Source organism: Ammodytes marinus (assembly GCF_949987685.1).
Source record: "Ammodytes marinus genome assembly, chromosome: 3".
Taxonomy (NCBI): Eukaryota; Metazoa; Chordata; class Actinopteri; order Uranoscopiformes; family Ammodytidae; genus Ammodytes; species Ammodytes marinus.
In genome coordinates this window covers 18474365-18487653 of record NC_137232.1, presented here as the reverse complement: position 1 = coordinate 18487653, position 13289 = coordinate 18474365, and the positions used below count along the sequence as shown (strand labels likewise).

Below are 13289 nucleotides of genomic sequence, written 5' to 3'. Positions count from 1 at the left end.
ACATTGCACATACATAGCCTCATTATCGGATAAAAGTCAAATGGCCCTTTTCATATTGTTTTATTATAATACATGTAATGATTTATTACTTTAGCATTTACATGTATGCAGCATAGAGGGTTTCCACACTTTAATGTTTTACGACATAATTATCTTAACCTGCTTAGTAACTTTAGCTGTGAAAATGAATGTAGTTGAGGTATATATTCCTCTAAAATGTATTGGAGCAAAAGTTCCCACAATTATAGGTTAACTGCAGTACTTGGGTTAATTAAATTCATTAATGTCATTCCACCCCTGATCATAAAGCATTTTTATCGTTTATAATGTAGAGAGGAAGACCAGCTGCTCAGCGTCGACTCAGTCTTGGGTTCCTCTCAAACATGGGGGTCTCCATCCCTCCCAGCCTGGGACACTCGGCTGTGTTTTCTCAGCCTGTTGTTCTGGATGTCCCCAAACCCCTCCCACCTTCAGAGGACAGCGCTCAGAGCTGTGTCTTCCTGCCTGAATTTCAACAGCGTCGCTTTCCTGGACAAGACTGTTTCCAGGTAGGTACTCTCTGGACCACAACATAGGATGTTTCCTTCAGAACCTGAAAAGCATTATGAAACCTCATTGATAAAACTCTACAGATCCAGGGCTTTATGGCCAAAGGCTCATATGGACCCATCTTGAAAGTGAGGGACATTATCAAAGAGAGGACCTACGCTGTTAAGGTCCGTTCAGCCATAATAATGCAGCACTGTAACAGAAGAATGCAATATTTGTTGGTTTAATAATTTTTCATTGTTGCGCAGATGCTACCGAAGTCAGAGATCTTGAAGCATGGGGTGCTGGAGCAGTCCAAAGAAGAAGTCATCATACAGGTACAAATGGTCAGGTAGAAGTCCTGTTGCACCACTCATAATTCATAATAATAATTCACTCATGATTGATCAATTGTCAAGCAGAAGATGCCAAATATTTCATCAAAATTATCACCGAACATGATGATAAAACATTACAGAATTATTTTTGGTTCTGACACTGGATCAAGCAAGCAATCTGAGGACATTATTTTGGTCCCTGGGAGTTTTCTGACATCACTATTATATACACTTCAGAAATGAATCAAAAAACAATCAGCAGGTTATTCTATCTTGGGAATAATTGGTAATTGCAGACCTACTTATGTACTTAAAAATAAAAAATAAATAGCTCATTATAAATAGAGCCGGTGTTGTAGTCCAGACCACCTAAACCCAGAACAGTCATGTCAGAGACCAGGGTGTGTAAAGAGCGAGACAAGACCAAGACTTTTTAGGGGGATTAAGACATCAAAAACCAGGACCAGACCAATGCGAGACCCTCAATGTATGACACACATAGGATAACATGTAGAACATGGAAACCATTGGCAATCCTCAGATTGATCAAAAGGATTAATATTCCCGTAAAAACACCCACAAAAACGAATTCAGATTCCTTCATTCTCCTCTTTCATGTCATACATTGTATATATATATATATATATATGTTTTAATGATATCACCAAAGTTGTGATCTTGTAAAAAGGTGGGTTCCAAGACAAGACCAAGACCTGTCCAAAACCAGTTTCAAGTTCTACAACACTGAATAAAGCTACGCAAAGACAGAGTCACTGCTAAAAGTTTCACTTGCACAAAGAGGAAATGTTTACACTTTTTAAAGGTGGAGTCAGTGATTATGGAGAACAATTGTTCTTGTTCTTTTTGTCAAAATCCAGTTTTAATAGACAGCCTATAGGTTCTGTAAACGTACTGTATATGTAAACAAAGGGGCCCACCGTAGGAACATGCCCTTTTATAGGCCCTAGGCTGTGTATAAACACTGGATTGTTTTTGTCGGTGCACACACATTACGCTGTACTACTCTGGTACTCTGGTTTTGACCATGTGATTTTGACAACCAGCATTCTCGGAATTGCTGACTCTATGAAATAATTAAAAAGCCAAAGGACTCCCCTCTTCGACATTTTGTTGTATTTGAACATTAAGATAAGACACATCAATGAGTCTTAACTATCTTTTATCATCTGGACTATATAGGAAGTTCCCACTCCATCTCTCACTCGTATATGTATGTGTGTATGTACCTGTATGACTGTTGCATTGCAGCGGCAGCTCAAACACCCATTCATCCACAATCTGCAGGACTGCTGGCAGACACAGCGCCATCTCTTCATTAGTGAGTTAATATTAAGTATGAACGACGAGGGCAAAGTTTAAGCCTATTCCCCTCTGCTATCCTTTCCTTCTTTTCTGCTTGTAAGTTAGTTGTTTTCCTCTCCTGTTGCCCCCAGAAATATAGGTTAAAAAGTCTGTTGTACAAGCATGAATGTAGTCTACCTTACAAAATCTCAGCACTGGATTTTGAAGAGGTGCACTGCCATCTAATGAGAGTGCTGTGTAAAGCTCACAGCCTTAGCTCAGTAGTGCTGCTGCAGTGTCTATCAACTGTGATCATACATTTATCTGTATAGTATGTATGAATCCAAAACTCCAAATCCCCCTTAACAATCAATTGGATTTCAGCAGAATAGCATGTGTGCTTTTGGACTGAACTCAACCTCATTCCTTCCCTCTTCCTTTCCCCAGCGACATGGGCTAAGCAAAAATATATTTATTTTGGTCTTCTTTGTAGTTTCCCACATGTCTGACGTTTCATTTCAGAATGCGCTGAACTGCGTTAACTCAGTAGCTGCTTTCAAAAACACACATGAGAAGTAATGCGTGTGTGTTGTGTCCTCTGCAGTGTGTGACTACTGCGCCGCTGGAGACTTGTACACTTACTGGCTGCTGAAAGGACGCTTTGCGGAGGAAGAGGTTCGGCTCTTTGCTGCCGAGCTGGGCGGCGCACTGGGTGAGTGCTTATCAGACTTTTTCGCCATTAAGAGTTTGTTGTAATCCTTCGTCAGTGACCTTTGAATTTACATGCAATTATTCACTGACCTTTATCGATAGAGACACCACGCTTCAGCTGTAGACTACGGAGTGTTTAAAAGGACCTCATCCTTGTGTTTAAATCTTTTGTTTCTTGTTTATAGGATATTTACATGACTTAGGGATCATACATAGAGATGTAAAGGTATGGTTTTTGTTAACTTATATACATTAGACAGTTAAATATATATTTATTTCTGACATTTTATGATAATGATTTTACTGCTTTTTCAGATGGAGAACATTCTCTTAAGTGATCAAGGTAATGTTGGTTTGTATTTTGTATTTATTTTAACTATTTAAACTCTTCAGTGCAAAGTGAAGAAACTAGTTTGGTCAGAGAGGTCACATCAGACAACAGACAAACTAAAACACACACAAAAAAAACATATACAATTGATTCGAACAGTTTTGACCGTAGGCAATGCACCCAAAAACCTTTGGATTCATAGAGCCTACAGAAAGTGTGTAGCAGTAGCCTACATCAGTGTCAGCGTGCGTTTTATATGACACAGGTCACCTTCGCTTATCTGACTTTGGACTCTCGCGGCGGCTGAAACGAGGAGGAAGAGCGTTCACGATATGTGGGACGATCCAATACATGGGTGAGATTTTGCTTTTTCATTTTCCTAAGACAGAAATATACTGTATATCTCTATCTCTCTCTCTCTCTCTCTCTCTCTATCTCTGTGTCGCTTGAAGGGATGTACTGTATTGTGTGTGGCAGTTTGAGGTTCACCTGCGTTATGCTCTCAATGGATTCAATTGACCCAGTTCTGAATGTGCTGCACCTGTACATGTTACTTTGGGCCTTTGCCAAAAACATTTACAAGTTTATTGTTTTGATGTGTGTGTCTGTGGTTTTCCCCTCTTTATTGTCTGAGCCGATCTATCATCTCTTAAAGGCACTACGAGTAAGATGGCACGTTGGCGTCCCCTTTGGACAAAAGCGGTAGTATTTTTACGACGCCCGCTGTCGCAAATGCTCGTGCCAGGCGCGCGAGTGTGAACTGAGAAGGGCGCAATATAGTGCATGTACGTGTGTTGAAAGTGTGAGGACTCTTTTCGGCTCCGTGAGAGTGGTTTTGACACTGCATCAACTAATGCCAGTCAGTACACACCTGATTGCAATGAGTTGATGCAGCAGCGTCACCTAACTACCCTCTCTCACGGAGCTGTGTCCTCACAGAAAGCGAATGAAAGAGAGACGGCAGTTTGTATGGATCACGATGAGGTAATGTGTTTGTGTTGTTGATGTAAATAATGACTATTTCAGATAATGGTTATCTGATGATGGTGAAGCAAAGCAAACGTTGTGTTAGTACCAACCGCTCATTCATTTAGGAGTAAACACAGTCTAGTTTCGCTCTCGTGAAATTGTATACACGTTGCTTGGCAACGTCCTCGTCCCGCCCGTAGTCACTCTCTCTTTTCGCTTTTCTTCATTGCATTCTCTTTTTTTCTTTGATGGTTCAGCCTCGTTACCAGTCATTGTGACGACAAATAACTGTCTCAAACAAGGCTCCCGCTCCCCTTCCCTCACCTAGAGGGATAGGCTTCTCAAATCACGCTGCAGCGCCACACTGAAATCTGCAACCAATACGGATATGTGACCATAGAGCCTGCACGAGCGAACCGAAAATCGGACTGGGTGTGCGACCAGACCAAAAGCAGTAATAAAAACTATATAAAAACGTCTTTCTTTGCACTGATGGTCCCGTTTGCTGTTAAAGGTAATTTATGATTATCAGAGGAAACATGAGGCTGTTTAAAAGATATTTAAATGTTACTCGTAGCCGCTTTAATTCTTGTTTTTTTTCCTATTTTGTCTGAGCAGCTCCTGAAGTTTTAAGTGGGGGTCCATACAGCCACGCTGCTGACTGGTGGTCTCTTGGCGTTCTGTTGTTCTCACTTGTAAAAGGCGAGGTGAGGGCACATTTTCCACATTTCTATTCGCTCCCATATGTGGTTCTGTGTCAACTATTTGGCCTTTGTGGTATACAGCATATCATCTTTTTCATCTTTTTTTGCAGTTTCCAGTTCCCTCAGAGGCGAACCACATCGCCATGTTGAAAAAAGTCAAGCACTTTCCATACATCATACCCAACATCTTCAGTCCTTCTCTCATCATACTGCTCACCGAGGTTTGTAAAGCGCAATTCTATTCTCTCTCGTTTACACAATGCGATCCCTATGAATATATAATATAATATAATATAATTGTGGCGGCTGTGGTGAAGCGGGATAGGTCGGTCGTCCACTGGGTTGCAGGGTTGGTGGTTTGATTCCCTGTCTACCCGTCACATGTCGAAGTGTCCCTGGGCAAGACACTGAACCCTCCCGATAGATAGCTTGCACCCTGCGTGGTAGCAGCTGCTATCGGTGTATGAATGTGTGTGTGATTGGGTGAATGTGTACAAAACAATGTAAAGCACTTTTGGTCTCTGGAAATACCAGGAAAAAGCGCTATATAGGTGGAGTCCATTTACCATAAAAGATAAAACATAATGTTTCACTGTATTGATGCAGCTTCTGTGCAAGGATCCAGCAAACCGGCTTCGTAACCTGGACAGTTTCAAGATGCAGGCCTTCTTTCGTGGCACGTCGTTCGACTCTCTCATCCTTCAGAAGACGCCCGTGGAGGTCATCCTGGAGCTCAGGAATCATCCCGACTGGGCAGCCAAAGCCACCAGAGGCCTCACGTTGGACTGCTTTGATAGCTTTGACTGTGATAAAATCTTGAGTTCCCCTGCAAGTCCCACTGAAACGTGTCCTTCCTTGGCCAACATGGACCTGCAGCCACCAAGCCTTCAGACCAGACTTAGAACAGAAGTGACTGGAAATGAGAAACTCTCATAGGGAATATTTCCCTTGATACATGTGACACCTCTTGGACTTGTTTTTCTACTTTTTACAGTGTTTGAAAGTTCCCTTTTCCTCTGAATATAAAAGTATTAACAAATGTGTTGCCTATGATAGTCCTGAAGTGTATTGGATATAATGAATAAATTGTTATGATTAAACAGTATCTATTATCCTTACATTTTGAAATGTATTTTTGAAGTAAACATTTTGTACTGTGTTAATTATTTGAACATTACCTTATTCAGTTATTGGGATATTTTTCATTATACGCTCAGATAATATTGTGTAGTAAATAAATCCTCGTATTCATGTATAAATAGTGTTTCACTGCACTTTAATCAAACTGGCATGACTGTTACTTTTTATAAAGTAAGCAAAACTTTATTCACAATCACAACTAAATGTGTCTGAAATTGGTTCTTTATTAAAACTGGATTTAAAAGTTATCATCCAAAATATAACTCCTTTGTCAGTCCCTTTTTTTTGTCAATATGTATGTCCTTTTAATTTTGCTATACATAAAAATGAATAATTTCAGTGCCAGCAATTGTTAATTGTTGTTTAAAATAAAAGATCATATTAATATTTGTTTTGGTCCATACATCATCCGCCCATTGATGTTTACAGTCAGCAATTCCCGCAGAAAAGTCACACAAAGTTGTTCAACAACAATTAAGGTAAAATCAAGAACAAATATCAACACGTAACAAAGGCCTGTCTGTCTTCAGGTTTAAAAGTCGTGTCCAGACAGCCATCACCAATCGAAACATAAACAACCTCCAAATATCAATCTCATCTGGATCAAACAGCACCAGCAAGTAAATGAGTCCCTCCTCTCTTTTGGCACCAAATATCTTCACACTGTATGAATGTTGTACCTCGATATGTCATGGCCAACTTTCAGCCTTGGGTTGACCTATTTTAGAGGAGCGATTGCAAACCCATCAGGGACAACCTTAATAGGACAGAACATTGAGGACCAGATAAAGTATCATCATTAAATGTTTCTTTAATTGGATAACAGAGAAACAGAGAAAGAAAAGTGTGTGTGTCCCAGGGGAAGCAGCCATGTATAATTGCTGCACGTATTGAAGTCATGCATCTATTTAAATCCATAACTGCTGAATATGAGTCCTCCTCTCCACTGCCTCCTGACATCAAAATTCCCTCTCAGGCCCTTGTCTTAGACAAGTCCACCATGTCTGGGTTGCAGCGACACTCAGTCCAGTGACCTATATCCAGTTTTCAGAGGCACACTGACCCACAATGGTGACGAGAGGAATCCCCCTGAAATGCAGGTGAGCCTTCCAGCTGAGTCCAACTACATTGTAACATTATATAACACAAAGCACGATAGAAAACTACAAAGATGCAACAACACCTTCAACTTATCTCAAAATAGAAATTAATGCTGCATCATTAGTTAGTATTTTAAAGCAATCTCATAAATTTTATAAAAAAATAGCTGTATTTGAAGGCCTTTAACTACACTCAACAAAAATATAAACGCAACACTTTTGTTTTTGCTCCCATTTTTCATGAGATGGACTTAAAGATCTAAAATTCATTCCAGATACACAATTGTACCATTTCTCTCAAACATTGTTCACAAATCTGTCTAAATGTGTGATAGTGAGCACTTCTGCTTTGCTGAGATAATCCATCCCACCTCACAGGTGTGCCACATCAAGATGCTGATCTGACATCATGATTAGTGCACAGGTGTGCCTTACGGCCCCCACACACATACTACCTCTACTGCGCGTCTACCTCGCGTCTGCGTCTGACTTTTTGTCACAGACTGTGAAATCAACGTAGAGCGAGCACACATCCAACCTCAGACGCACTGCTGAGGCGCGTCGGAGGCACGTCTGCAGCGACGCTCCCCTTCACCTCAGGAGGCTCGCCTATTTTTTTCTGAGAGCAGCGCGTCTCTCTCGCGTCTCTGTGCTTTAACTGATAGAGAAATACTCTACTGACAGTCATACCAGCAGCATTCACTCTAGTTACACGTTTACCCGGTGTGTTTATTTCAAAATAAAACATCAGTCGTATACGCGAATAATCCCTTTATTTCACGATTTAATTGTGCAATCAAAATCCGAGGGATTTAAAACCTAATTTTCAATTAGTTCTGGCATTTCATTTTTGGATAAATGACACATATAGAGATCCAATATAGTGAAGAAATAAAAAAGATCATGATGAGCGCAACAGTTTTCCGTTGCTATATCTGTGTCTACGGCCTTCTTCTTCCCCGACCACACCCCCCTCTCTCTCTCCCGTATAAATCAGTAAAGTGATTTTTGAAATACTCTGCTGAGAGTCGCATTGACTTCATACTGGCATCTTTCGCTGTAGTTTCACCATTTCCTGGTGTGTCCCCTTCAAAATAAAACTTCCAACAAGCGAAAATATGGCAAAAAAAAATAAAAAAAATGGCAATGGGGCGCACGGATTACTGTCCAGACTCAATATAAATCATATGCATCATAGATGACATGAAAGAACTTCATTTTTAATGGGAATTATCTATGAAAACTCTATGTAGAAAGATAGGGCTTTTAGAAGCAGCGCTGCAGCAGCAGCAACTGCTGAGACGTTGCATGTGTGTCCGAGAAAAGTCCGAGAGAGGCAGCAGTAAGGTAACGCGACGCGCTCCAGAGGTAGACGCAGGATGTGTGTGGGGGCCGTTAGACTGTCCACAATAAAAGGCCACTCTGAAATGTGCAGTTTTGTCTCACAGCAAAATGCCACATATGCCACAAGCATTGAGGGAGCGTGCAATTGGCATGCTGACAGCAGGAATGTCAACCAGATCTGTTGCTCGTGCATTGAATGTTCATTTCTCCACCATAAGCCGTCTCCAGCAACTTCGCACAGCCATTGAAGAGGAGTGGACCAACATTCCACAGGCCACAATTGACAATCTGATAAACTCTATGCGAAGAAGATGTGTTGCACTGCATGAGGCAAATGGTGGTCACACCAGATACTGACTGGTTCTGAGTCCCCAGACCCCCAATAAAGCAAAAAAATGCACATTTCAGAGTGGCCTTTTATTGTGGACAGTCTAAGGCACACCTGTGCACTAATAATGATGTCAGATCAGCATCTTGATGTGGCACACCTGTGAGGTGGGATGGATTATCTCAGCAAAGCAGAAGTGCTCACTATCACACATTTAGACAGATTTGTGAACAATGTTTGAGAGAAATGGTACAATTGTGTATCTGGAATGAATTTTAGATCTTTAAGTCCATCTCATGAAAAATGGGAGCAAAAACAAAAGTGTTGCGTTTATATTTTTGTTGAGTGTAGAAGACAGTTTCACAGATGGGAATTATTTTTTTTTAAATATATAAATAAATGAATGAATAAATGAAAAATAAATAAAAAATAATAATAATATTTGAATAATTTAACTGGCCTAATTTTCTGATTCAATTTGGACCGCATTACCATATTAATTTACATTGACTGGAACCCGCCGATGATTTCTATTTCTGAAGTTCTCAGACATTCTTTACAGTGTAAAGTATAAAAAGAGGCTGCTGAGAACGAATGAAACACCCCAGTGAATTCGAGGGTGAGGACCGAATTAACAGGGGACTCTGAACTTTCCTCCGGGCACATTACTAATTACAATAAAAATAGCCCGCCACCGGGTACGGTTAAACGCCTAAAACTGGGTTGCTACTATATATGGCCAGCCACCAAAAATTAATTATTTATTATTTCACGTCAGACTGAATTTTGGGTAAAAGCTCCAATGTGCACGTTTAACCTAAATATTTAAAATACTTTACATTAGCCATACAATTTGCATCAATGCTGCAGGTTTAAGCAATAGATTGAATAATTAACTGCAAAATGCTAAAGTGGTCATATCAGCATAAATATATAAAACACATCTTTATTTAAACAGAACAATGATTCGTCAGAAAATCTTCTAATTTATATGGGGTGACGGCGGGTGTATAAGCGCCGCCCAGGGGTGTTGGTGTATGAGGTGTGACATACTTGAGCTGGATACTAACTAGAGCTGTGACAGAGTCTCCGTCAGTGATCATCACATCAGGGGACGAGACACATTTGATTTATTCTTCTGTGAGGTAAGAACTTTAAGTCCTCATGTCTTTTTGCTTTCTAATTTATGTTAACATCAATGGCTTTAGTAGATTAATCTATATATGCATGCACCTGTTTCAAAATATTACCTGTTAATCTGCAGTGTGTGGTAGACAAAACTACAATGAGGGACATCAGTTCATGGGCATTTAAAGTGGACTTCCAAACTGAAATGGTTTAACTCAACTTAACTGAAACGTTGCTGCATCATATACAAAATAATTTATTTGAAAAAATGTCTGTGATTATAACATTTCCACTGTTGCATCTTTTTCCAACCTCCTTGGTTTGTTTCTTGTGCTACTCTAACGTGATTTTCAGAGATTCAGATTTGTATAGGAAATTAAAGTAATCTATAATCCAATAGTCATGCACTCCAAGTGTAATGGTTGGCTTGCATATGCAGACACTTGATGGGGCTTCATGTTTTTAGGAAATACATCCAGAGAAGCTGACATGATAGATAGAGACAGGGAGACACAATAAATATATTCAAAAGTTAACATTCTCTGTTTTCATGAATGGATAATTGTTTCCCTTTATGATTGTTAATGTGTGTCAAAAGGTCATATTGTCTACCAGTTAGACAATCAGTCAGTCAGGATGACACACCAGTCCCCGACACTCTCCGAGGCGCAGAAGAGGGAGCTACATGAGATCGCTCTTCGCATAGTTTCTCCAGGGAAGGGCATCCTGGCTGCAGATGAGTCTGTGGGTATGTATCACTCTTGTTTCTTTCTGTGTTTTTATTTTTTCCCCATATTCACTGAAACAAACAGAAAGCCCACTCAGCTATCTTACAGAGTGGACGTTAACATCTCGTATCACGTGTTAAATGCAGGCAGCATGGCTAAGCGTCTGGCCCAGGTCGGAGTGGAGAACACAGAGGAGAACCGCAGACAGTACAGACAGATTCTCGTCAGTGCAGACGATCGCATCAATAACTGCATCGGAGGCGTCATCTTCTTCCATGAGACGCTGTACCAGCACTCTGACAACGGAGTTCCCTTTGTGAAAATGATCAGGGACAGGGGCATCATGGTTGGTGTCAAGGTGGAGTATCAAATCCTACCAACTTTGTGGTAAAAGATTGATTTTCTCATCCAATGTGTATCATTATGTCGTTGATTTTTGTTTTCTCTATATGAGAACTCAACATGACTATATTCTCCATTCCTTATTCCTCAGGTTGACAAGGGTGTTGTCCCCTTGGCAGGAACTTGTGGAGAAACCACGACACAGGGTCATACAACACCATCTTTGGATTAGTTAACCGTTGATACAACTCAATTCACCCATAGCAACTCATATTGCAAGACCATTTATAGATGATATTTTCAAACCTCTTCCATAGGTCTGGATGGATTGTCGGAGCGCTGTGCCCAGTATAAAAAGGATGGAGCTGTCTTTGCAAAGTGGCGCTGTGTGCTCAAAATCAGTGACACCAATCCATCTAAACTGGCGATCATGGCAAACGCTAATGTTCTTGCACGCTACTCCAGTATCTGCCAGCAGGTCAGAGCCTTTTATATAACAACTTGTCTTAATGCCTTTGCGATTAAATGGATCTGCATTGTACGGATAATTGTTCCTTCCTTTACCAGCATGGCATCGTGCCCATCATAGAGCCGGAGATTTTGCCTGATGGGGATCATGACCTGAGACGCTCCCAGTACATCACTGAGAAGGTGGGCTGAATATTGCTACGCTTGTTACTTTAACTGTAAGAACTGAGACCGGTAGGAAGGGCAAGGAATCATTTTCCATTAACTCTGAACTGTCTTTGGTCAAACAAACTTTTCTCCAGGTTCTCTCTGCAGTGTACAAGGCCATGTCGGACCACCACGTGTACCTGGAAGGCACTCTCCTAAAACCCAACATGGTCACTGCCGGACACAGCTGCCCCACTAAGTACAGCCCAGAGGAGGTCGCCATGGCAACCCTCACTGCCTTGCGCCGTACTGTTCCCCCTGCGGTCACAGGTTAGCCCGAGCACCGCCGTGTCTACTCTGGAGAGGATTTTACATGGATATTTAAGAAGTTAGCAGAAACAAAATTAAAGTGAACCGATATTTTCTGGTTGCCACAGGAGTTGCTTTCCTGTCAGGGGGTCAGAGTGAAGAGGAGGCCTCAATCCACCTCAATGCCATCAACAACTGCCCTTTGTCCAAACCCTGGACCCTAACGTTCTCCTTTGGCAGAGCGCTGCAGGCCTCAGCGCTCAGAGCCTGGAGAGGACATAAAGAGAACGAGAAAGCCGCCACTGAGCAGTTTATCAAGAGAGCGGAGGTAAAACAACCAATCTGATCTTCAACTTTACCGCTATCCATGTTTCCCATTTTGTGTTAAGTTTTATAACATCTTCTCTGTCCACAGGCAAACAGTCAGGCATGTAAGGGGAAGTATGCTGGAGCTGATAACTATGGTGACGCTGGCCAGTGTGACTATGGTTCCTGTCATGCATACTGAGGAATTTAAGAAGCCATGTTTTAATTAGCAGTAACAAGGGTTGTTAAATAGGTCTTTTCAGAATTGTGACATTCATGATGAAGTTACGTGAAAACAAGTGACAGCGTGTTTTCTTGCCTTGACCAATAAGGACAATCAGAGCATGGCCTTGAGTATTTCGATTGCATATCAAATGACATGTTAGCTTTACTCTTGTTATAGAGGTATAGCTACCGTGTGCTGCCATAATTAAAGCTTTAAAAATCATGCACTTACTTTTGAGTGAGGGTAACAAATGCTTACTTGCCATGTGCTAGGGTAATCTGAATATTGGCTACAGAGTAATGATGTTAGTTTGTATGGTTTGTATCAATACAAAATATATGTACAAATCCATATATTACGTGAAAGTATCTTCAAGGTTTGCAAAGCTTCTCTGAGTATGTGTGTGTGTGTGTGTGTGTGTGTGTGTGTGTGTGCAGTTAAGTTGAGTTTCATAAGTGACCATGTTATATTACAAATACTGCACCAGAATTGGCTTCATACTTCAAGTTAATTTGTCAAGTATTTGCAATAAAAATGCCAGTAACAACACAATGTGATTATGTGTGTTGTTATTCTGGATAGTTTTCTCTAATAAGTAAGAGTCTAATAAACATTGTTCAAATGTAAGCATTGACACAATTAAACGTTGTTTAGGTTAAGACTGGTGTGGACATTTTGTTGACATGTTAATCAGTGTGATCTGTCAAACAACAGTGAATCACCTGCAAATATACACAAGAAACATTCAAACCGGACACAAGCTATTAGTCCTCCCAAATACATAAAAATGCTCACATGGTTTCATGTTTTTTATATTTCCCATATTTACGATAGTGATCA

The 13289-nt window shown here is 40.7% G+C and overlaps 2 protein-coding genes across 2 annotated transcripts; both read left to right on the top strand.

The window, feature by feature from the left end:
* Nucleotides 1-184: 184 nt before the first annotated feature.
* Nucleotides 185-5819, top strand: LOC307248373 (ribosomal protein S6 kinase-related protein-like; the record flags this gene model as incomplete). Its single annotated transcript, XM_080024773.1, has 12 exons — nt 185-199; nt 333-548; nt 633-716; nt 798-866; nt 2136-2205; nt 2773-2880; nt 3065-3105; nt 3195-3222; nt 3476-3565; nt 4798-4886; nt 4994-5104; nt 5490-5819. 12 exons carry the CDS (start codon nt 185-187, stop codon nt 5817-5819), a joined length of 1251 nt encoding a protein of 416 aa, XP_079880899.1.
* A 4728-nt stretch (nt 5820-10547) lies between these two features.
* Nucleotides 10548-12425, top strand: LOC307271346 (fructose-bisphosphate aldolase C-like; the record flags this gene model as incomplete). Its single annotated transcript, XM_080053767.1, has 8 exons — nt 10548-10675; nt 10802-11009; nt 11145-11199; nt 11311-11471; nt 11561-11644; nt 11764-11938; nt 12046-12245; nt 12333-12425. Exons 1-8 carry the CDS (start codon nt 10560-10562, stop codon nt 12423-12425), a joined length of 1092 nt encoding a protein of 363 aa, XP_079909893.1. The 5' UTR covers nt 10548-10559.
* Between the last annotated feature and the right edge of the window lie 864 nt (nt 12426-13289).